At 46.5% G+C, this 24,745-nt stretch overlaps 1 protein-coding gene across 2 annotated transcripts in view; it reads left to right on the forward strand.

The window, feature by feature from the left end:
• ASIC2 (acid sensing ion channel subunit 2) overlaps positions 1–24,745 on the forward strand; it is a 1,151,688-nt gene that overhangs the window by 813,247 nt on the left and 313,696 nt on the right. The window contains exon 1 of one of the 2 annotated variants that reach the window (XM_032428762.1): positions 22,236–22,949. The exons of the other annotated variant lie outside the window; for it this stretch is intronic. Within the exon in view, the coding sequence (XP_032284653.1) occupies positions 22,236–22,949 (714 nt within the window). Of the gene's footprint in view, positions 1–22,235; positions 22,950–24,745 lie in introns of those variants that run through there. 2 annotated transcript variants of the gene reach the window in all.

Genomic DNA, 24,745 nt, shown 5'->3' on the forward strand with positions numbered 1-24,745 from the left:
GTAACCTACAATGGTAGAAACATTAGATTGGCAACAGACCTATCCACAGAGACCTGGCAGGCCAGAAAGGACTGGCAGGATATAATCAGAGCACTAAATGAGAAAAATATGCAGCCAAGAATACTATATCCAGCTATGCTGACATTGAAAATAGAAAGAGAGGTAAAAAGGTTCCAGGACAAACAAAACTAAAGGAATTTGCAAACACGAAACCAGCCCTACAAGAAATCTTGAAAGGGGTCCTCTAAGCAAAGAGAGAGCCTAAAAGCAACATAGACCAGAAAGGAACACAGACAATATATAGTAACAGTCACCTTACAGGCAATACAATGGCACTAAATTCCTATCTTTCAATAGTTACCCTGAATGTAAATGGGCTAAATGCCCCAATCAAAAGACACAGGCTATCAGATTGGATTAAAAAACAAGACCCATCAATATGCTGTCTGCAAGAGACTCATTTTAGAACCAAAGACACCCCCAGATTTAAAGTGAGGGGGTGGAAAACCATTTACCATGCTAATGGACACCAAAAGAAAGCTGGGGTGGCAATCCTTATAACAGACAAATTAGATTTTAAACCAAAGACTGTAATAAGAGATGAGGAAGGACACTATATCCTACTTAAAGGGTCTATCCAACAAGAAGCTCTAACAATTGTAAATATCTATGCCCCTAACATGGGAGCAGCCAATTATATAAGGCAATTAATAACAAAAGCAAAGAAACACATTGACAACAATACAATAATAGTGGGGGACTTTAACACCCCCCTCACTGAAATGGACAGATCGTCTAAGCAAAAGATCAACAAGGAAATAAAGACTTTAAATGACACACTAGACCAAATGGACTTCACAGACATATTCAGAACATTCCATCCCAAAGCAACGGAATACACATTCTTCTCTAGTGCCCATGGAACATTCTCCACAATCGATCACGTCCTAGGTCATAAACCAGCCTCAACCTATACCAAAAGATTGGGATCATTCCCTGCCTATTTTCAGACCATAATGCCTTGAAACTAGAACTCAATCACAAGAGGAAAGTTGGAAAGAACTCAAATACATGGAGGCTAAAGAGCATCCTACTAAAGAATGAATGGGTCTACCAGAAAATTAAAGAAGAATTTAAAAAATTCATGGAAACCAATGAAAATGAAGACACAACTGTTCAAAATCTTTGGGATGCAGCAAAGGCAGTCCTAAGAGGAAAGTATATAGCAATACAAGCCTTTCTCAAGAAACAAGAAAGGTCTGAAGTACACAACCTAACCCTACACCTAAAGGAGCTGGACAAAGAACAGCAAATAAAGCCTAAACCCAGCAGGAGAAGAGAAATAATAAAGATCAGAGCAGAAATCAATGAAATAGAAACCAAAAGAACAGTAGAACAGATCAACGAAACTAGGAGCTGGTTCATGAAAGAATTAACAAAATTGATAAACCCCTGGCCAGACTTATCAAAAAGAAAAGAGAAATGACCCAAATCAACAAAATCATGAATGAAAGAGGAGAGATCACAACCAACACCAAAGAAATACAAACAATCATAAGAACATATTATGAGCAACTCTATGCCAGCAAATTAGATAACCTGGAAGTAATGGATGCATTCCTAGAGATGTATCAACTACCAACACTGAACCAGGAAGAAATAGAAAACCTGAACAGACCTATAACCACTAAGGAAATTGAAGCAGTCATCAAAAATCTCCCAACAAACAAAAGCCCAGGGCCAGATGGCTTCCCAGGGGAATTCTACCAAACATTTAAAGAAGAATTAATACCTATTCTTCTGAAACTGTTCCAAAAAGTAGAAATGGAAGGAAAACTTCCAAACTCATTTTATGAGGCCACCATTACCTTGATCCCCAAACCAGACAAAGACCCCATCCAAAAGGAGAACTACAGACCAATATCCTTGATGAACATGGATGCAAAAATTCTCACCAAAATACTAGCCAATAGGATCCAACAGTACATTAAAAGGATTATTCACCACAACCAAGTGGGATTTATCCCTGGCTGCAAGGTTGGTTCAACATCCGCAAATCAATCAATGTGATACAATACATTAAGAAAAGAAAGAACAAGAATCATAGGATCCTCTCAATAGATGCAGAAAAAGCATTTGACAAAGTACAGCATCCTTCCTTGATCAAAACTCTTCAGAGTATAGGCATAGAAGGTACATACCTCAATATCATAAAAGCCATCTATGAAAAACCTACAGCGAATATCATTCTCAATGGGGAAAAACTGAGAGCTTTCCCCCTAAGGTCGGGAACATGGCAGGGATGTCCACTATCACCACTGCTATTCAACAGAGTATTAGAAGTCCTAGCCACAGCAATCAGACAACAAAAAGAAATCAAAAGCATCCAAATCGGCAAAGAAGAAGTCAAACTCTCGCTCTTTGCAGATGATATGATACTTTCTGTGGAAAACCCAAAAGACTCCACCCCAAAACTGCTAGAACTCATACAGGAATTCAGTAAAGTGGCAGGATATAAAATCAATGCACAGAAATCAGTGGCATTCCTATACACCAACAACAAGACAGAAGAAAGAGAAATTAAGGAGTTGATCCCATTTACAATTGCACCCAAAACCATAAGATACCTAGGAATAAATCTAACCAAAGAGGCAAAGGATCTGTACTCAGAAAACTATAAAATACTCATGAAAGAAATTGAGGAAGACACAAAGAAATGGAAAAACATTCCATGCTCATGGATTGGAAGAAAAAATATTGTGAAGATGTCAATGCTACCTAGAGCAATCTACACATTCAATGCAATCCCCATCAAAATACCATCCACTTTTTTCAAAGAAATGGAACAAATAATCCTAAAATTTGTATGGAACCAGAAAAGACCCCACATAGCCAGAGGAATGTTGAAAAAGAAAAGCAAAGCTGGCGGCATCACAATTCTGGACTTCCAGCTCTATTACAAAGCTGTCATCATCAAGACAGTATGGTACTGGCACAAAAACAGACACATAGATCAATGAAACAGAATAGACAGCCCAGAAATGGACCCTCAACTCTATGGTCAACTAATCTTTGACAAAGCAGGAAAGAATGTCCAATGGGAAAAAGACAGTCTCTTCAACAAATGGTGTTGGGAAAATTGGACAGCCACATGCAGAAGAATGAAACTGGACCATTTCCTTACACCACACACAAAAATAGACTCCAAATGGTTGAAAGACCTCAATGTGAGACAGGAGTCCATCAAAATCCTAAAGGAGAACACAGGCAGCAACCTCTTTGACCTCAGCCGCAGCAACTTCTTCCTAGAAACATCGCCAAAGGCAAGGGAAGCAAGGGCAAAAATGAACTATTGGGACTTCATCAAGATAAAAAGCTTTTGCACAGCAAAAGAAGCAGTCAACAAAACCAAAAGACAACCGACAGAATGGGAGAAGATATTTGCAAATGACATATCAGATAAAGGGCTAGTATCCAAAATCTATAAAGAACTTATCAAACTCAACACCCAAAGATCAAAGAATCCAATCAAGAAATGGGCAGAAGACATGAACAGACATTTTTCCAAAGAAGACATCCAAATGGCCAACAGACACATGAAAAAGTGCTCAACATCGCTCGGCATCAGGGAAATCCAAATCAAAACCTCAATGAGATACCACCTCACACCAGTCAGAATATCTAAAATTAACAAGTCAGGAAACGACATGTTGGCGGGGATGCGGAGAAAGGGGAACCCTCCTACACTGTTGGTGGGAATGCAAGCTGGTGCAGCCACTCTGGAAAACAGTATGGAAGTTCCTCAAAAAGTTGAAGATAGAGCTACCATACGATCCAGCAATTGTACTACTGGGTATTTACCCCAAAGATACAAATGTAAGGATCCGAAGGGGTACATACACCCTGATGTTTATAGCAGCAATGTCCACAATAGCCAAACTGTGGAAAGAGCCAAGATGTCCATCGACAGATGAATGGATAAAGAAGAGGTGGTATATATATATACAATGGAATATTACGCAGCCATCAAAAGGAATGAGATCTTACCATTTGCAACGACGTGGAATGAACTGGAGGGTGTTATGCTAGCAAAATAAGTCAATCAGAGAAAGACATGTATCATATGACCTCACTGATATGAGGAATTCTTAATCTCAGGAAACAAACTGAGGGTTGCTGGAGTGGGGGTTGGGGTGGGAGGGATGGGCTGACTGGGTGATAGACACTGGGGAGGGTATGTGCTATGGTGAGCGCTGTGAATTGTGGAAGACTGTTGAATCACAGATCTGTACCTCTGAAACAAATAATACATTATATGTTAAGAAAAAAAAAAAGAAGAAGATAGCAGGAGGGGAAGAATGAAGGGGGGGAAATCGGAGGGGGAGAAGAACCATGAGAGACAATGGACTCTGAAAAACAAACTGAGGGTTCTAGAGGGGAGGGGGTTGGGAGGATGGGTTAGCCTGGTGATGGCTATTAAGGAGGGCATGTTCTGCATGGAGCACTGGGTGTTATGCACAAACAATGAATCATGGAACACTACATCAAAAACTAATGATGTAATGTATGGTGATTAACATAACAATAAAAAAATTTTTAAAAAAAGAAGAAGAAAAGGAGGCAATGGTGGAAAGAGAACTGAGAGAAGCTCTAAGATGTAGCTGTAAAACCAGGAGGCAGTGGCAATGGAAGATAGTCATGCCACTTCATTATTGCTCATTGCAATGTGGTGAGTATTTGTCAGCCCCAAATCAGTGGGATCCTTTCAACATACAGAGTCAGTGGCTACCACAATGCCAAGCTCCCCTATGGCTCAATCAGCTCAGACCATGTCTGTTTGATAAAGGACATAGAGTTATCACTGAATGGGTTGACCATTTCACTGAAGCTACCTACTCAATCTTGTTATTTTTCCTACTAAAAAGAATGGCTCTTAAATTATGTAGATGATTCATAATGTCTTGGATGTGTAGGTGGCACTGCCTTTCACCAGAAATAGACCAGCTCAACCAAGGTCTTTGGTATCATATAGGTGAAATCTCTCCATGGAATAAAATTGCTCCTTTATTTCTTCTATTCTCCTACCTTCCTTTCTTTTTCCATTCATCACTCATTCATTTGCTCATTCAACAACACAGAATTCTTGGATATCTACAGTATGCCAGCTCCTGGGCAAGGCTCCATAACTAGGGTTTGGTTCATGATCATGAGGCTGGTGGGGCTGGCTACAGGCAATTCCAAGAGAGGTGTTAAAATAAGGCAACCCAGCAAGGGATTAGAAATCACAAAGGAAGGGAATTCCAAGATCAAATCCAAATTTGGCAAGAGAAGATGTAGAAGAAAAAGTAAGGATCATAAAGCAGAAAATCCCATGAGCAGGATACAACATACCTACTGTCTAGAACCCAGGCCTCGAATGATGGGAAAGGTCTGCTTCCTCTTGGAGAAGGGGAGGAGACAGATGAAGTAAAGGAACCGTGCACGGTTGTTAAGATTTGAGGAAACACCATCTCATTAATAGGAAACATACATTTAGTGATTTCTTAAATAATAAGTCGAAAGCCACTGAGTCCCTCCTTCTCCAATTAGCTTAATTCTCTATCCCAGCTAAGAAATCCCTCTTATTAAATCTTTGTTTAAGATTTCCTGTCTTTTTGGTCTCTTTAGCATTTTAAAGGATGTTTGCATTCTTGTTACCTGTCTGACTTCCACTTCATCACCTTGGCACCTGATTAATTGTTACTATTCTCATTAAGGAGTCTCATGTTGATTCTTCTTGCTCTGTGTCTCTCACACATATCCCTTAACTATTCTTTTCCTTGGGAATATTCCTTGGCAAAATTGCTTTCCATTCCTGCCATCACCACTGTGCTGAGGCTCTCATCAATTCAAGCAGAGAGGATTGCAATTGTCTCCCTGTCTCCTCTGCTTCCCACCTCCAATTCCTTCTCCTACCTGTTGAGAAACTAATTTTCTAAAAGCTTCATATTATTTATATTCCCCCACTCAAATTTCCTACAAATGAAACACAAAAACATAATAAAATTCTCCTCATTACCAAATAATAAAGTACACATGCACATACATACACACACCCACACACCCCAACGTGGCTTCAAGCCTGCTTTGTGCCTTATCTATGTTTACTCACCTTCATGTATAGAGAATCTTCTCTTCTCAGCCTCTGTTCACAGACCTGAGCTACCAAATATACATGAATGAAGCCCTTAAATAGACTTCATTTTCTTAATATTTTCTCAATATTTTCCAGGTATTCTTATTTCTTCTGCCTGGAACTCTATTTCTTTTTCCCTCTGTTAGACACTGTAGTAAAATGGAAGGAAGGAATACTTGAAGGGAGTCCCTGGCTGTGTGACATTGGACAAGTCACTGACTCTCTCTGGGGCACAATTTCCTTTTCTATAAATTAGACCAAGCAGATTGGACCAGTTGATCATTAAAGAGTTTCCAGCTCTCACCTGAAGTGAAGTCCCCCCTGGAATCTCCCTCACCTGCCCTTCCCAAGGTGACTCTCCTTGATAGGGGCAGTCACACCATGGCTTGGAGAATGAGAGTAGCTGGACTCAGTGTACAACATATCTAGAACTGCATTTGTGCTACAAGCCTGAAAGCTGTAGCTGACAGATCCATAAAAGGCTCTTCTATTTCAGAAGGCAATGATACAAATTAGAATGTCTGCCTTAGTTTCCTCTGTCCAACAAAAGTGCTAGCATTGTATGTGGGCACTAGACTTCCCCAGAACTTACATGCCACACCAGAACATGAGTCTGCAGGCAGGTTTATGTGCTGGCAGTACAACTCAAGCATCAGCCTGGAGATAAAAAAAGTAAATGAATGGATAACTCCTAGATATATAAGATATTCACAGGATGTTTATATTTTCAGAGTATTTCACATACATCGTGGCACTTGACCCTCACAAGAAGCAAATGAGGAAAGCAAGTGAGCAACAAATATTATTGAAGTCTACTATGTGCCAGGCCCAGTCGAGGGTGTATAGGAGACACCAGTGGACAAGCTCAATATCCTTTCCTTCATGGAACTGACATCCTAGCAGAGCAGAATCTATTGTACTGAAATGAATAGGAAAATCCTAAAAGAGGAGATAACAACCATTGCATGATTATGGGATAAGTGCACTGGCAAAAGTTTGATAGTTAACGATAGCAACTACCATTTATTATTCGACAAATATTTACTGAGTGCTTACTATATGCCAAGTTCTGTGCTAAATGCTTTACATATGTTGTTTTATTTAATCGTTATGCTAACCCTGCAAAGCAGATATTATTATCTCCATTTTTCAAATGAGGAAATTAAGACTCAGAGAGTTTAAGGAAACTTCCCAATTTCCCCTAGCTGGCTTGCATTGGAGTAGAGTGGAGACAATGGTTAGTCCTGTTTGCAGGAGCAGGGGAAAGCTGCAGGGAGGGGAATGTTGAGCAGGGTCTCAAAACTGAGTACATGTTCACCAAGCAAAAAAAAAGTGGGGGGTGGTAGATGGGCCAGGGTGAGAAGGGCTTTATAAGCTAGGCTTTCCCAGAACTTCCTAGAACTTTTTCAAGAACAAAATAGAAAATATCTATACATCACACTGGGGCAAGTGGATAAGGCAGCAGTCTTGAGCAGCCTCTGAGACTCCTGCTGCCCCAAGCCTGTCCTATAACCCCAAAATACCTGCACTTCTTATACCCCACTGTGTGACACAACACACAGGCTGTGAAGGTCTGCAATAAGCAGCAGGGATTCACTGAAGGATTTTAAGCCCAGGAATGACAAAATCAGAATGGCAGAGTGGGGACTGGGTTGGAGAGGGAGGAAGTCAGAGGCAAGGGATCCAGTTAAAGCTGTAATGGGAGGGTAAGCTGTAAGCTGTAGACCAGGAGGGCCCAAATCAAGGTACTGGCAGTGAGAACGGATCACAGACCATGGGCTTGAAAATGATTGAGGAGGGCAGCACCGACAGCCTTGGATGATGGATGGAATGTGGTGGGAGTGATGGCTTAGTTGAGGATAATTCCAAGATTTTTAGGTTAAAAAGGGACTTAGAATTCATGACTGAAATGTCACTTCTCATGAGAAAAATTCCAGTTCCAAATTTAAAAGGATATATTGTCAATACTTTACAAAGCAGTGTAGACATTTCACATTTCTCTGTATCAATCAATGAGTGAATATGCAAAAGGGAAAAACAAACATAGACATGCACACATATACACATACACGACCCTCCAAAGGGAAGTCTGCATTCAGACAGCTAGTACATGAGCTGCGTTTGTTGAGATATTCTGATTTCTGACACTCCTTAGTAAGTTGGAATTCTGCTACTCCTATTCCTGTCACCTATTGCACAAGACTTCCAAGTCCTACAGAACAAAACCCTGAAATGTTTCTGATCGAGACATGAGCGTTAGGACTGTTTTCTCAAATAGAATTCTATTTCTCCTTTATTGTTTCTTCCTCCAGGGGGGAAAAATGTGGTAAAAACTGGTCTGTCATTGTTTTTAGTTGAAGAAACAGAAAAGAGTAGAAACATTTAAATACCATAAAACTCCCTTTTATAGAACAACTAAACACCCACAACATAGCCCAACTGGCAGCAATGTAATCAATTTGGAATGGTAAGCCATGTGCCAATCCTTGTTTGGCCATCAAGCAAATGACAACAAGGAAGCTTCTGTTCCATGTGATAGCTGAAACAATGGGCCAATGAGAGAGTAAGACCTTTAACCATACTCTCTCTCCTAAAGACATCAGTCATTTTTCTGAATAGCCAACATTTCCAAGAGTTAAGGATTTATTTTCTCCTTTAAGAGCCACAATTTTTTTTAATGGAACCAATTTGGCTAAAACTCCTTCTGAAATATATGCCAGGCTTTCGTATATGCTTATACAAATTATACAAAACAAAATGTAATCGTGGTGATGCAAGGCTATCACTTTAAGTTCCAACTATTATTTTGGGCTAAAAGACTCAGGAATATTTGAGATGTGTGGAGTTTGCCCAACATTAAATGGCATCATTTTTTTAGTCCTTTTATCTGTTTTTATAGTTTGTTTTTGTCTGCTCCTTTGTTGTCAGGCTTTGGCTATACATTCAGGCTACTCTTGAATCTCAAGCTTCCTTGTTTCCTTTCATAACATATACTACTTTTATTCTGCTGAGAGCCTGAAAAACATTACCCAAGTATGTTATCAAGATTGTACATGAAGTAAGAGAAAGCAGGCTCCATAAGGGACAAGGGCTCACTCATGCTTCAACCACGTGGTAATATCTTTAGTGCCTAGAAGACTATAGAGTATAATGGCAGGAGGGTGGGGATGCCAGGGAAAGACAGGATTTGACTTCAGCAAAACCTGATTTTGACCTTCAGCAATTCACTTGCTATTTCTCAGCCTCAAATTCCTCCTTGGCATAAATAGAAATCATAATATCTATGTACTTCACTCAGATTACTGTGGGGATTAAATGAGATAATGTATGCAAAGTTCCCAGACCTACCACATTACTAGCCTCAATTAATTAAGGCTATTATTATTATTATTATGGATTTTGTGACATGCATTGTGACTGCTTAAACTGCTCAAATGTATTCTTCCTTTTATGCAGCCATCAAAAGGAATGAGATCTTGCCATTTGCAACGATGTGGATGGAACTGGGGGGTGTTATGCTGAGCGAAATAAGTCAGAGAAAGACATGTATCATATGACCTCACTGATATGAGGAATTCTTAATCTCAGGAAACAAACTGAGGGTTGCTGGAGTGGGGGATGGGGTGGGAGGGATGGGGTGGCTGGGTGATAGACACTGGGGAGGGTATGTGCTATGGTGAGTGCTGTGAATTGTGCAAGACTGTTGAATCACAGATCTGTACCTCTGAAACAAATAATGCAATATATGTTAAGAAAAAAAAAGAAGAAGATAGCAGGAGGGGAAGAATGAAGGGGGGGAATCGGAGGGGGAGACGAACCATGAGAGACGATGGACTCTGAAAAACAAACTGAGGGTTCTAGAGGGGAGGAGGGTGGGAGGATGGGTTAGCCTGGTGATGGGTATTGAGGAGGGCACGTTCTGCATGGAGCACTGGGTGTTATGCACAAACAATGAATCATGGAACACTACATCTAAAACTAGTGATGTAATGTATGGGGATTAACATAACAATAAAAAATTTTTTAAAAAATGTATTCTTCCTTATCTCCCTGCACTGCCTCTAACCTAGAAATTAGAGTATTATGGGTGTTAAGACCAAGCAGAATTCCAACCATAGTTAAAGACGAAAGCATGATTGTAGTTGGAGGAAATACTCAAGCCCTTCACACTGTTCAGATCCAGCCAGAGTCAAATACATCAAACCAAGTTGTCCAGCCAAGAGTTTGATCACAAGTCAGAGTAAGGTCATTAAGCAGAGACTGGGAACAGATAGATGATGGAGACACAGCAAGCAGAAAGGACACAAGGGAAGCAACACCTCAGAGGCAATCCTCACCCAAAGACCTCTCCTTTATTGAGGACAGTTTAGCTTCTGAGATAGTTTTTATTAGGGGTCACTATTTGGTCACAGAACATCTATCACTAAGTCATCACTGGGACTGAGACTAAGTTGGAGGTCCTGGAGGAGCCTGATAATGCAAAGACAGGGGGACCCAGGAGTCAGAAGCCATGAGGACAATGCCAGATTGGACAGGGTTCAGGATGATTGTAGCCAGCCACATCACGGCCACCTCTGTGGCTCACTTTCACTGGTGAGTGCTGGGGTGGGGAGGTGAAGTTGACCAAGAGGTCCAGGGCTCCAGTGCCCAAAACCCAGTGATACCACTTCATAGAAAGAGAAAACTTTCTGCTTCCCATGTGCCTTCTTTCCAAGCGTGGTTCTGGCAAGCTTGCTTGGGTTTAGTTTGTCTAAAATCTATGTAACTTTACCAAAAGAGCCTATCTGTTAGTAAACCTTGTCTGTCCTAGTTCTATTTTTCATGTGCGAAGAGATGCTTCCCTCAAGAGGTGATTAGGTGGGTGTGCCCTTTGTGCTCAGATCTTGTTATTCAACACTATTTCATATCTAACTCAACACATTGGCATCCTTGTCCTCGTCTTTTTTTTTAATGACATCATTTTCCAATGACATTGAATCACCATAGTTTGTTTGGCCATTCTCCTTATTGTTGGGCATGTGAACTTTTCTTAATTTTGTTTGTTTTTTTCCCTCTATCATGAAGATCCTCACTGTGAATAACTTTGTACTTTTTCTTTGCTTTTGGGTTATTTCCTTAGGGAACCCACTAGGATGTGGGCTTGCCAGATGAAAGGGTATGAACTGTTTCATGGCTTTTATTACACATCAAGCTTATGAACTTGCCTTTATAACTCCAAGCACTTTCAGAAAACTGTTTTGAATCTAATGTTGTGTGTTAGTGCTGTAGGCTGCTGGGAAATATTAAGTGAGTAAATTTAAACACTGTTGGTCTAAGGAAATATTGATTCAAAAGGAGAAACCAAGGCTGAGGTCTGGAAGGAAGGAAGGAAGAAAGGAAGGGAGGAAGGAAGGAAGGAAGCAAGGAAGGAAGGGAGGGAAGGAGGGAGAGAGGAGAGAGGGAAAGAAACAGGCAGATAGACTGAAAACCCATGGTTTGTAAAGGTGAGTTCCTACTTTGTGGCCATGTGGTGGCTCTCAGCATGCAAGGTCATTTGGATGTTGAGAGAGGAAATATTTTGTGTGGCCTTCTCTAACTTACTTAGCTTAGCCTGACACTTATACCCATGGGTGCTTCCAATCACTAGGCTTGTATAGTTTTAGCTCTGCCCATCACAGAAGCTAGGAAGAGCATAGCTCCAGATGCACAACAGATAATGAGAACCTAGCTTCTGTTTTCACTTCCTTCATCTCCCCAAAGATTTTTGCAAAATTCTGAATTGTGCTGCCACCCACTTTGTTTTTTCTCCTTCTAAACTCCCAATTTCCTGCTTTTCTAATAATTACCAACACATTAGAGTCAGACCTAGGTTGGAATCCTGGCTCTGCACTCTGTGACCCTAGGCAAGTGATTTCACCTCTCTGAGCTTCATTTTCTTCATCTGGAAAATGAGGCTTCATCCAGTACCTGATATCTAGCTCAGTGAATGGTTGCATTATGTGATTATGGCTGTTACTGTGGCTTAAGCTGTGCTTAAACCAGCAACAGAGAGAACGGGATTGGAAAGAAAATGTTTCTATGTCCCCATCCATAAAGTGGGAATAATATTACCCACCTGGGAGAGTTGTCATGAAGAATCATTATATGGTGCACATAATAGTATGTGGTAGGTACTCTGTGCTATTTTCCTATCCTCTCCTCCCCCATCTTCCCCTCTCCTCCCCTCCCCTTCCCTTCCTTTATCCTACCTTCCCTGTCCTGCCGTTCTCTTCCTGTCTTCTGTTTAGATAATCACATAGATCCACATGGCTGCCAAAGAATGTCCTTTCTGCTCCTCTGGTGGGTAGACAGGCAAGATAAACTAGGAGTAGAGAAACCCGAGGTAGTGGTTTGGCCAGATCATTTATAAGGGAAAGTGAGTAAACACACCGCTAGTGGCTGAGACAGGGGAAAGCTGTGGCTAGGAGGAAAAGCAGCCTGGACGGAGGCTTTTGACAAATCAACCTGGCCTTAAATCTGAGTCACTGCAAAAGAAGGGCCATATGCACCCCAATGTTCATAGCAGCAATGTCCACAATAGCCAAACTGTGGAAAGAGCCGAGATGCCCTTCAACAGATGAATGGATAAAGAAGATGTGGTCCATATATACAATGGAATATTACTCAGCCATCAGAAAAGATGAATACCCAACTTTTACATCAACATGGATGGGACTGGAGGACATTATGCTAAGCGAAATAAGTCAAGCAGAGAAAGTCAATTATCATATGGTTTCACTTATTTGTGGAACATAAGGAATAACATGGAGGACATTAAGAGAAGGAAGGGAAAAATGGGCGGGGGGAATTGGAGGGAGAGATGAACCATGAGAGACTATGGACCTGAGAAACAAACAGGGTTTTAGAGGAGGGGTGAGGGGGGATTGGTTAGCCCAGTGATGGGTATTAAGGAGGACACGTACTGCATGGAGCACTGGGTGTTATACGAAAACAATGGATGTGGATCACTACATCAAAAACTAATGATGTATTGTATAGTGACTAACATAACATAATAAAATTAAAAAAAAAAAAATCTGAGTCACTGCAGAGGGTCTTCCTGCAAGACAGATTCAGAGCTGGTTACTTAGTGCTCCCTGAAGGAGAGGTGAGAGCCAGGGTAGGATTAAGTCATGGCCAAAAACAGTTAAGGAGATAGTCAAGGAATTGTGAGTAATATGCCTAATTGTACCTGGGGTTTTATATTTCATTAAATCCTATTTTAACTGCATGCCTTTCATAATATGAGTGGATGGTAACTACTGGAGAAGGTTATTATGCTTAACAATTTTAATGAGAGTTTTGTTATGTGTATGGGAGGGGAAATTGGGTAGAAAAGTGTGCAAAGCTCCATTGCTCTGCTAACTTTATGGCCAGTATTACAACCAAGGCCCAGTTATTCAAGCCTAAACCCAGAATAAGCCAATGATAGGTAAATGAAGCTATGGGAAGGAGACTGATTATTTTGGTGGCCTAAGCTTAGAAAGTAAATGTCACAAGTCAACAAGACGCCACTGGGAACACAAAAACCCACGTCAGGAGGAGGATGTGGATGTGGACATTGTGAGTGTCATGGATCAGAGCATCCTCAACATGGGGCTGTCCTAGCATGGCCTCTGGTCTCAGATCCTGTCGCCAAGATTCATCCCTGGAGGTAGAGTCACAATGTTCTCCATGAGGTGGGGTGAGAATGTGAAAAAAAATGGAGAAATAAAGTGGAAAACTGGGAAGGTGTATGGTGAGAACCCCAGACTAATTTAGGGGAAATCCTCCTCTGGACCCTCTCAGTACACTGTGCTCATCTCTGGCATAACATTTATCATGCCTTTAAAATTATCTATTCTTTACCCATGTCATTCACTAGACTGTAAGCCGAGGTAGAGACCAATGTGAATAGACATCATGTTCCCAGTGCCAAAGACAGCGCCTGACATGCTCTGGGTGCCTAATAAATAGCTGTACAGTTATCACTTTCAGCTAATTACAACCAACTTAATTAAGACCTTGTACTCTAGAGCCCAAATTCCTAGGTTTCAGTCTAACCATTGTCTGGACAAGTTACTTATTCAATCTTTGCCTTGGTTTCCTCTATGTAGAAGAGCTGTACTGGTGGCACATATCTCATAGGGTTGCTGTGACGTTTATGTGAGTTAGCACATGTTCATTGAGCACTGTGCCTCACACATAGTGCTCAACCAATGTCAGCTATCAAATATCACCATCACCACCATCATCACCATTGACATCACCATCATCACCACCACCATCATCATCACTAGTGTCATCATCACCAACACCACCACCACATCATCACCATCATCATCATCACCACCATCATCATCACCAGCATCATCACTACTGTCATCATCACCAACACCACCACATTATCACCATCATCATCATCAACATCATCATCACCATCACCACCATTATCATCATCACCAACACCACCATCATCATCACCACCATCATCATCATCACCACCATCATCATCATCACCATCATCATCTCCATCATCATCACCATCACCACCATCACCATCATCACCAACACCACCACCATCATCACCGCCATCATCATCATCACCACCATCATCATCATCACCATCATCATCTCCATCATCAGATCAACTTCCCAGTGAACAGGGGCAAGCTGTTGAACTCTGTACATCAATTTCTTCTCCTAAGTTTAGCTACATGGTCATTAAGATCATGAGGCACTGACACCCTGTGGTTCTCTCTGTGGGTTTGTTTTACCCACTCTATATATTCGTCACAGAAAATTCTGAATCCCAAACTGGTTTTCTCTGCCACCCAGTGCACGTTTGGGTCACCTCCCAAAACCAACCAGAGCTATATGCTCAGGGCACTCAATGTGTGTGTGTGTGTTATAATTAGTCTAAGTAAAATATACACCTCGTAATACTCTTCAGAGGCAAATGCAAATATCTTTGCATTACCTGCTGTTTGAGATGATCTCCACAAGAGCTTCCATCCACCAGTGTATCTAGCAAAGAGTTAATGAAAAATCTGATAATAAAATGGCAAGCTCTGTGTACCATCCTGTCAATAGGACCCTCTGTCCTTGTTGGATGGGAGAGCAGGACGATGTGAAATGAGAAGTTGAAGAAAATAACAGAAGTTGGAATGAGGTGTCAGAGGAAGGCAACCATAAAATAACTGAAAATACAGGGGGGAAAGTATGAAGAACATGGACTACAATTACTCTAGTAAATGGTATTCACAGAATGCAACCATTTGTGTAAGAAAAGGGGACATATGGAGGCTAAACGCACATATGTATATTCACGAAGTACCTCTAATAGATTATACAACAAATGGATGGCCTTAGTTGCCTCCAGGGAGGAAAAATAAGTGGCTGAGGGAGGGGAAGTGGTAGAGGGACTTTATACTAGACTCTATTCTTTTTTTTTTAATTTTTTTATTGTTATGTTAATCCCCATACATTACATCATTAGTTTTAGATGTAGTGTTCCATGATTCATTGTTTGTGCATAACACCCAGTGCTCCATGCAGAATGTGCCCTCTTTAATACCTATCACCAGGCCAACCCATCCTCCCATCCCCCTCCCCTCTAGAACCCTCAGTTTGTTTTTCAGAGTCCATCTAGACTCTATTCTTTTGTCCTTTTAGAACCATGTGAGTACATTACTGATTTCAAAATGGATTTTTAAAAAGTTATTTCCTAGGGTGAGCAAAGAGTGAACTGGAAGTTGGAATTTGGATTCTGGTTCTGCATTTTTCAGTACCAATCTGTATGATTTATAGCAAGCCTTTCCCCTCTCTGGACCTCAGCTTCATCCCCTGAGAGTGAAGGGGTTAAATTAGATTCAATATCCAGCTCCCAGCTCTCAGGATTTACAATTCAGTGTGGAGCAATGGGCTTCAGCAGAGCTCCCTCCAGCCCTGCAGAGCATGAGCCTATCGGCCCTCTACTCTGGACCTGTCCTTCCAGCCCCTGATCTTTCTCTGGTGGTTGTGGGCCCTCTTGCCCCCTGAAATTTAGTGCTGGTGAAGGATGGGCAGCTGAGACTTTGAATTCTAGTGAAATGAGGATGGCCAAAAGGGCAAAACAGATAGATAGAAATGATAGATAGATGATAGATAGATAGATAGATAGATAGATAGATAGATAGATAGATATAGATAATCTGGTGAGTCTAAGAAAAAGCCCAGAAAAAGAGAGAACTAGAAGTCAAGTGTAATACAAGAAGGCTGTGCACTGAGTGGGAAAAGCAGTGGACATGCTGAAGCATGGGAAAGGTAATATGGACCAGCCACTCCAATGACAGCCTCATGGTGGAGGGTGGGAGGGGTGGGAGGGAAAAGTGATTGGGCAATGGGCTAAGACCCTGGTGAAGAAGTCCTCCTTGCTCTTTTCACCAGTGCAGGAATCCCTATCATGACCACTGGACATTTGCTCAGGTCCTGTGACACTGCAGCCACGTCTATGACGGCCACCATAGAGGCCACCAGTAGCACAAACTAAGGAGGTATCAGATAGGACCAGTGGGTTTCAGGCAGAGGTCCAGAGAATAGAAAGGGGAAAGAAAAAGAAAGGAGAAAAAAAGAAGGGGTAAGGAGAGGGAGGCAGAGTGACAGAGAGCCAAGGTCAGTACAGAGATGGAAAAAGAAAGAGAAAAACAGATTTGGGTGCACAGGCAGACCTACAAAAGCCCACCTGCCCCATAAGATCTGTGAACTCTAGTACTAAAGGTCGTATTGACTCATTACCATGAGCAGCGGAGTCCTAAAAGAAAGCACACTTGGCATTCTAAGCAAGGCCACCAAGAACCTATTGTTACAGTCCCCTCTCCCCACCCACCATGTCCAGTACCTCTCAGTGGTAAGAGGGCAAATAAGAACCCACAGCCATCAGAAGGAAGATTAGGGCCTGGAAGGACCAAGTCCAGAGTAAAGGGCTCTGCAGGGCTCAGTGGTCACATTTTAAGGATGTTGACCTCCAAGATCCCACTTCAAGGGCAGCAAGTATGGGAGAAACCATTGTAGGAACTGGTGACATTTCGCCTGAGAAGAAAAGACTTACCTTGAAGAATTTGCTAGGAAGGCCGACTGCTGGAACCCCTTTCAGCATTGATGTACTCTGCTTCTGTAAAGTATTTTGAAGGGTTCACATGTGCAAGAAAGATCAAACTTAGTTGTGTGGGTCTCCAGAGATAAATAGGGGAAATGGGAGAAATGAACAAAACGACAGATTCCAAGCCGATGAAAGGAAGAAGCTTCAAACACTGCCAGATGTTCCAGAATAGAACTGGTTACCAGTGGACTGTTCCTGAAGGCGTGTGTAGGAGGGATTCCTGTAGCAGGTAGGGAGCAGGGCTGGGTGGCCTCTCAGACACTTTCCAATGCCGGGCCCCTGAGTAGCAGGGATTAAGGGTAAAAAGGAACATTTGGGGGCCCCCAAGAAGCCTGATCAAGCTAGCAAGTGTCAGCTCCAAAAATTGGATTATAAAAACAGAAAAATCACATCTGCTTAAATTGACCTCCCCCTCGCAACAAACTTGTTTGATGTGAGAAAGAGTTTATAATTAGTGGGGGTAGTCACATACCAGAAGGTGGGCTGGCCGGCCGGGAAGTGGGCCTTGCTGTCACCACATGCAAACATCACACAGAAGGAAAGGCCAAGATGCCAGGTGTGGAGCAACAGATGTTTTAGAGATAAACAAGAAAAGAGCGATTTTCTTGAAATTGGGAAATCACAATGCTAAATTCTAATTTCTTGGTGGGGAGGTTATGTGGGTCAGCTCATGCATTGCCTCGCAAATCTGTTTTTCTGGCCAAGTGAGGCTTCCAGGACAGGAAAGCAAATTCACATGGTAAGGGGTAGGGTTTGAGAGCACGGGGGGCTGGAGTCAGACTGCCTGGATTCAGGGGCTGTGTGGCTTAGGGTGAGTAGCTCAACCTCTCTGTGGTTAGGATTCCTCTTCTTTGAAGTACCAAAAATAAAAGTATTTACCTCATGCAATTATTTTGAGCAGTGAACACTTAGAACACTTGTTTTTAGTGTAAGTAACTTCAAACAGGCCCTAGCGCTTAGGAAGTTCTGTATTTATTTTATTGTGTGTTTATTATTATTTATCATTATACTTTTGCGAGAAGCATGGTGGAAAGGGAGAATCTTGGACTTTGGAATGAGTTAGAGCTGAGTTCAATTCCTGCTCTCTGAGCCCTTGGTTCACAAATGTAAAAAGACCAAAAATTCCTCCCTTGCAGGGTTGGAGTGAGGGACTAAATATGTTTGCATGCCCAGTTCAATGCCTGGCATACAGAAATTTTCAAGAAATCCTAGTCCTTTTCCCTTCCCCCTGTCTCAGTGTGTTTCGTCAATGTGCCAGACACTGTGCTAAGAAGTAGGGACACAAACATGAATGAGGTGTAGTCCCTGTCCTCAAAGGGTTCATGTCCAGAAGGAAAGCCTGGACACACACAGTAACAAGGTACTACTGCAAGGGCCATGAGGGGTCCAGTTTCCTGGGAGGTGATGCTTAAGCTAGGGCTTGAAGAAAGAGTAGACTTTGTTGGGGTGGTGAAAGTATTGGTCCGGGAGGGTAGAGAAAGTATTGGTCCGTGGGGAACTCACTACATATGTGCGCCACAGAGAGAACCATCGATCCTTGCATAGGGTCACTAGCCATCCCCCTGTGTCTACCTCGGGATTTCTGTGCCAAGACCCTGGGAGCCTCTGCAGGATACCCCTCCTCTCTCTGGAAAAACAACACATCTGGAGAATTAACAGGAAAACCCAAGGCACAGAAGACAGGCAACCAACAGCAGCAGGTGTACATTTAAAGAGGGAAACTGCCAGGAAAGAAACGGCCCCCAGCAGCTGAACACAGCAGAAACATAGAACGTCCTAAAGGTTTAGACAGAGCTCCGTGCCAGCCCAGAGTTAGGACTCTGGAAGATGTTATGTGCTTGTCCTGGCTGCTTCTTTAACAATTGCACTGAGCTCACAAGGTCTCCCCACGTTAGCTGGGGATGTGCGTCACTGTGGCAACCCACAGGACCACTAGGACCAGGCTGGAAGCACCGGTGTGTGAGCCTCTGGTAGAAGCCTCACAAAACTGGCAGATTCAGAGCCTTCCCCGCAAAGCCAGCAACAGACAGCTCCAAGGAACCGAATCCAAAATAGAAAAACCCACTTCACTAGCTTTTTCTGCTGGTGAATGAGAAAGGTGTCCAGATGTGTGTGTGTGTGTGTAGTGTGTGTGTGCAGGGGTGAATGAAGAGGAGTGGGGCTCAGACGTCCTCTTCTCCAGAGACCAGATGCAGGGAGCTGCCTGCTGACAGGATGCCCTCCAGGTCAGAGAGGAGGGAAAGCCCAGACAGCACCACTCAGATACTCGAGTCTCACTCAACAGATCTGTGCAGCACTGCTAATAGTCATCACAAAGTAGGTGAAATTCCTCTCCAGGCCCAGCCCCCAAAATCCCCCCTACTTCACTGAGTGCCCCCCCACCTTTGGGATCCTTTCACACCATCTCTACCCCGCCCCACAACCCCCATCAAAATTCAGTCTCTGGAAAATGTCTGGAAAGCTCCTTTATCCCATGGAGTGATGGGGCTGAATGAAGTGTCACCTCTCCCATTGAGGCCTCAGGGGGTCAATCTGAGGCCTGGGTGGAGACCCGCTGTGCACCACATGTAGCCAGGCAGCTGCGGGAGCAGGATTCCAGCCCTGCCCTCAAGGCACCTGGCCCAGAGAGTGCAAACTGTAAGGCCATGGGGTGCAGTAGAAAGAGCCAGGGCTTTGAGGACCTGGGTGCAGAATCGCAATCTGCCACTTGCAGGCTGTATGACCTTGGCCCTGTACTTGGCCTCCCTAGTCTCACCTGTGAAATGGAGCTAGCAGAATACTATGTGCTTCATCCATCCTCCCAAACGCACCGAAGTGGAATATTACAAAGGCTAAAGAAAAACGCCCCAAAGTGCCCGCGGGTTAGTGGGAGCCCCTGAACCTGCCCAGGAGGGAATGGAGACATCATCAGCCCTCACACTGTAGGATCCCAGGTGTGAGAATGGCAGAGATGGAGCCTCCTGTCCTAGGAAGTCACACCCCCCTCTCCTGCCTTCCTGGGAGAGCTGTGCGGGCTGACCGCTCCAGGGCTCAGCAGCAGACCCTTCCAGCCCAGTGCTGGGCGCACACCTGGGAAGCTCCTAAGAGGCAGAGCCCACCTGGCCAGAGGCCCAGTCACCCCACCCAGCACCTCAACACATACTACACACCACACACCCAAACACACACACAAAACACACCAACCACACACCACATCCAGGAACCCTGCTATGCAACTGCACACCAACACGCCCATTCAGACCCACCACCAAGTGCACACATACGCACGCACACAGAACACACACACCATCTCAGGCACCCTTTCCCACACACATCACACCCACTCAGGTAGCCACAGTACAGCATCTGCAAATAAGCTCACATGCACGAGATACACAGAAATACCCGTTCACACATACACACGCACAACCTACCCACACTCAGCGCGTGACACCCCCACACACACACTTGTTCACATGCCCACACTACACAGCGGCTCACTCTCTGTACAGCCCGTCTCCCAGTCTGAAGTGTTCTCACACTTACTACACATGGCCCCGCAACGGTTCTACCCCACATCTCTCCCACAAGCCCGCACACCCGGGCACATCTGTGTAGTGCCTCCCCCACCCGGCGGCCGACTCCAGCAAGACGCTTCCCGCTCGGTGTGCAGCGGCCACAGTGGCCAGGAATTAAAATGCAGCGAGGAGGAGCCGGGCGCGTCAGCACCGCGTCTTCAGGAGCGCACAGCGCTCTCGCCGCCGCCGCCCCGCCCGCCCGGAGCCCTGGGGCCAGCGAGCTGAGGAGCAGGTGCGCGAAGCCCAGCCGCGCCAGCGTCGCGCGGCCGCTGCCCAAGTTCGCCCGGGGCCCGAGGAGGGCCGGGCAACCGGGAGAGGAGCGCCGCCGCCGCCGCCGGCTTGGAGTCTTGAGAGAAGGACGCGCGGAGCAGCGAGCCCGGATCACCCCGCCGAGAGGTGCAGCCGGGGCTCCGCAGTCCCCAGCTCCTGGCGCCGCCGGGGCAGGGAGAAGAACAGTCAGGCGGACAGCGAGGCCAGGCTTTTCTGGAGACTCGAGACACCCCGGAGAGTCGAGGGGAGAAGCGACACTTTGCTCTGGCCAGCAGCCCGGAAGGGGCCCAGCAGCAAGCAGCCTCCCGCAGGACGCCCCGAGAAGCCCCCAGCCCCGGGCGAGAGCGGGCGCGTCGCACGCAGGGCTCGGGCGCGGGACTTAGGGGAGCCTTGGAGGGTCTCGGCCGAGCGCAGCCCGAGGAGCAGTGAACGGATCTCGCAGGGAAGGAGAAGAGCGCAGCAGCGGGCTGAGCGACCCCTCGCCCCGGTACACACCCACCCCACCCGCGGCGCCCGAGCCGCGGTGCGCCTCTGGGGGCGCTCGTTCCCTGGCGCCTTCCCTCCCGGGTCCCAGCACCGCTGGGCTACGGGCTGGTCTGGCGGGGCCCTTGGGGATGTCCACATCAGGCATGGTGGCCGAGTGGCTGCTCTCCGCGGACCAGCGTAAAAGCTGGGGTTAGGCGGAGCAGGGGGACTCGGCGCAGGGTCCCCCGAGGTCCAAGACGAAGGGAGGCGGGCGCAGCGCCTGGGAACGGGAGAGGCGGCGCCCGGTGGGGCCCCTCTAGAGGTAGCGGCCGGGCCAGGCGCTCTGCAGGAAGACTAGGGGCCCGGAGAGCCCGCGAGGCGCTCGGGAGAGGCCAGGGCCAGGGGCGGCGGGGCCGAAGCAGCGTTCAGTCCCGGGCGAGCGCCCGCGGAGGCGGCGGCGGCGGCGCCCGGCGGGCATGCCGCGCCACCGGAGCTCCTTTCCGGCGCACGCTTCCCTGGCTCGGGCTGCGCGCGGCGGCCGCTGCTGCTGCTTCCACTGCTGCTGCGGACTCCCATGGCGGCTCCGCCCGGCCGGGGCCGCCGCCGCTGCCGCCAGCCGCGGGCTGAATGAATGAGCCGGAGCGGCGGAGCCCGGCTGCCCGCGGCCGCGCTCACCGGCCCGGGACGCTTCCGCATGGCCCGCGAGGAGCCGGCGCCCGCGGCGGTGGCGGCGGCCGGGCAGCCCCGGGCCGACAGGGGCGGCGAGCGCGAGCGGGCGCTGCAGGGGCCAGGGGGCCCCCGCAGGGGGCGGCCGTCGCTGAGCCGCGCTAAACTGCACGGGCTGCGGCACATGTGCGCCGGGCGCACGGCGGCGGGGGGCTCCTTCCAGCGGCGGGCGCTGTGGGTGCTGGCCTTCTGCACGTCCCTCGGCTTGCTGCTGTCCTGGTCCTCGAACCGCCTGCTCTACTGGCTCAGCTTTCCGTCGCACACGCGCGTGCACCGCGAGTGGAGTCGCCAGCTGCCCTTCCCCGCTGTCACCGTGTGCAACAACAACCCTCTGCGCTTCCCGCGCCTCTCCAAGGGGGACCTCTACTACGCCGGCCACTGGCTCGGGCTATTGCTGCCCAACCGCACCGCACGCCCGCTGGTCAGCGAGCTGCTGCGGGGCGACGAGCCGCGCCGCCAGTGGTTCCGCAAGCTGGCCGACTTCCGCCTCTTTCTGCCGCCGCGCCACTTCGAGGGCATCAGCGCCGCCTTCATGGACCGCCTGGGCCACCAGCTCGAGGACATGCTGCTCTCCTGCAAGTACCGCGGCGAGCTCTGCGGCCCGCACAACTTCTCCTCCGTGAGTTGCCCTCTGCGCGAACCCGCTCCCTGCGCTCCCCCCCACGCTCCGGAGTCAGTGGGCCCTCCCCGCCCCCCAGGGTAGGACACCAGGCCGCTTGCTGGTGAGGTGACATCATTCCAGGATGCCAAGGCGGACCCCACTCTTAGGTCCCCTGAGCCTTGTCCTCCAGGTCGTGGGAAGTTGGCCACAACTGTAGGAGGAGTGACCTTGCTCACCTGTCCCGGCCTCTTCCCTTCCAGTGTCAGCCCCCAGACCCTTGGCTCTGCTCTTCATGGTCCCCTCTGTGAATGCTAGCCCTCTTTGTCCCGGACCTCACCCCCTGGTCCACAGGTCTGTGGTGAAGGGATGGGACAAGAGAGAAGCACCTCTTACTTGGGGGTTTGTTGTCTTTGGGAAAACCCACAGGAAGCTCTTCAAAAAGGGACCATCAGCAGAATCGCACTGCTCTAAGCAGCTTATGCCTGAGTTCCAAAACACTTGGAATCTAGGGGGACTTTGGAGGAAACGCCCAGAATATGAACCAACACTGAAACTGTAGCTGGTTAGGTGGGGAACTCGGCAGCCCCTTCTGCTGCCTTTTAAAAGCTCTGTCTTAAGCATCCGGGGGAATTAAGCAGTTGTGGGCATCCGTGGGATCCTTGACCGCGCGAGGTGAGTGTGGGTCCTGGGCTAGAGGAGCCAGCCCCCTGCAGTGGGGAAAGCAGCCTCGGAGAGATACTGATGCGAACAGCAGGGGCCAGGAGAAGCTGTGCCCTGGTGGGGGGCTGGGGGGTGTTTGTAAACCATTTGCTGTGCTGGTTCCCCCACGCCATGGGTCTGGATAATGCAGCTGTCAGACAGAAGGTATCTGCTTTGTGCAGTCTGCCTTGGAGGAGTTCTGGTGCCAAGCCCCAGCGTTGCACCAGCCTGTCCAGTCATTCGTGTGTATACGCCCCTGAGGTGGGTTTGGGTTTTCCACTAGTGCGGGGAAGGTGGGCTGTGTGTTTATTTGTCATGCTCTGATGATGATTTTAGCAACCCTTTAGCCTCGCTCCTGACAGTCTTGTATCTGACCAAGCTTTTCCTGTGGTGGTAAAGAGATGCTACCTTTCCAACAGGTGTTTGCCCAGATGCCTGTCAGGCCAGGCCTCTGATTGGCTAATTGGGCTCATCCTTGTCTAGTATGGTGACCGTGGCTTCAGTCTTGCTCTCTTTGCATTGCTTTATGTAGAAAAGCCCTGACTTATCCATTCCCCAAACATCCCTTGTTTTCTGGGCTTTTCAGCCTGCCTCAGAGGAATCCCTACCTAGTGGCGCCCCTGTCTGCTTCAGCAAGCCGATGCTGCTAATGAGTGCTTCTAAATGACCCCTCTCAGATGTCAAACACAATGCTGAGTTCTACAAAGGTGAAGGAATGAGCCTAGCAATGCCTTGTTTATTGTTTAGCTGACCACTACCTAGCAGCCCCTAAAGTTGGGCTGAAGTTCAATGTTATATTCAACTAGCTGAACCCCTGGCTTCAGCTTCAAGTTGTGCAACATGGCCCACCAAATAGAATCATGCACATCCAACGATGGCTCTACAAGTGTGCAGAATTGCGTGCTAGCAGCCAGTATTCACGTTGGACGTTCCCACAACCCTGCGTTAGGGAGGAGTTTTATTCCCATTTTACAGATGAGGAAAATGAGGCTCCACAATGCTGTCCAAAGCTCAGCACCAGTAAGTTGAAAGTCCAGCTTTGCAAACCATCAGATGTGTTACACAGAAGCCACATGTAGCCTCCCTCTCTGAGCCGGGGCCTCTCTTCTATTAGA

This window comes from Phoca vitulina, unplaced genomic scaffold (genome assembly GCF_004348235.1).
Source record: "Phoca vitulina isolate PV1807 unplaced genomic scaffold, GSC_HSeal_1.0 scaffold40, whole genome shotgun sequence".
Taxonomy (NCBI): domain Eukaryota; kingdom Metazoa; phylum Chordata; class Mammalia; order Carnivora; family Phocidae; genus Phoca; species Phoca vitulina.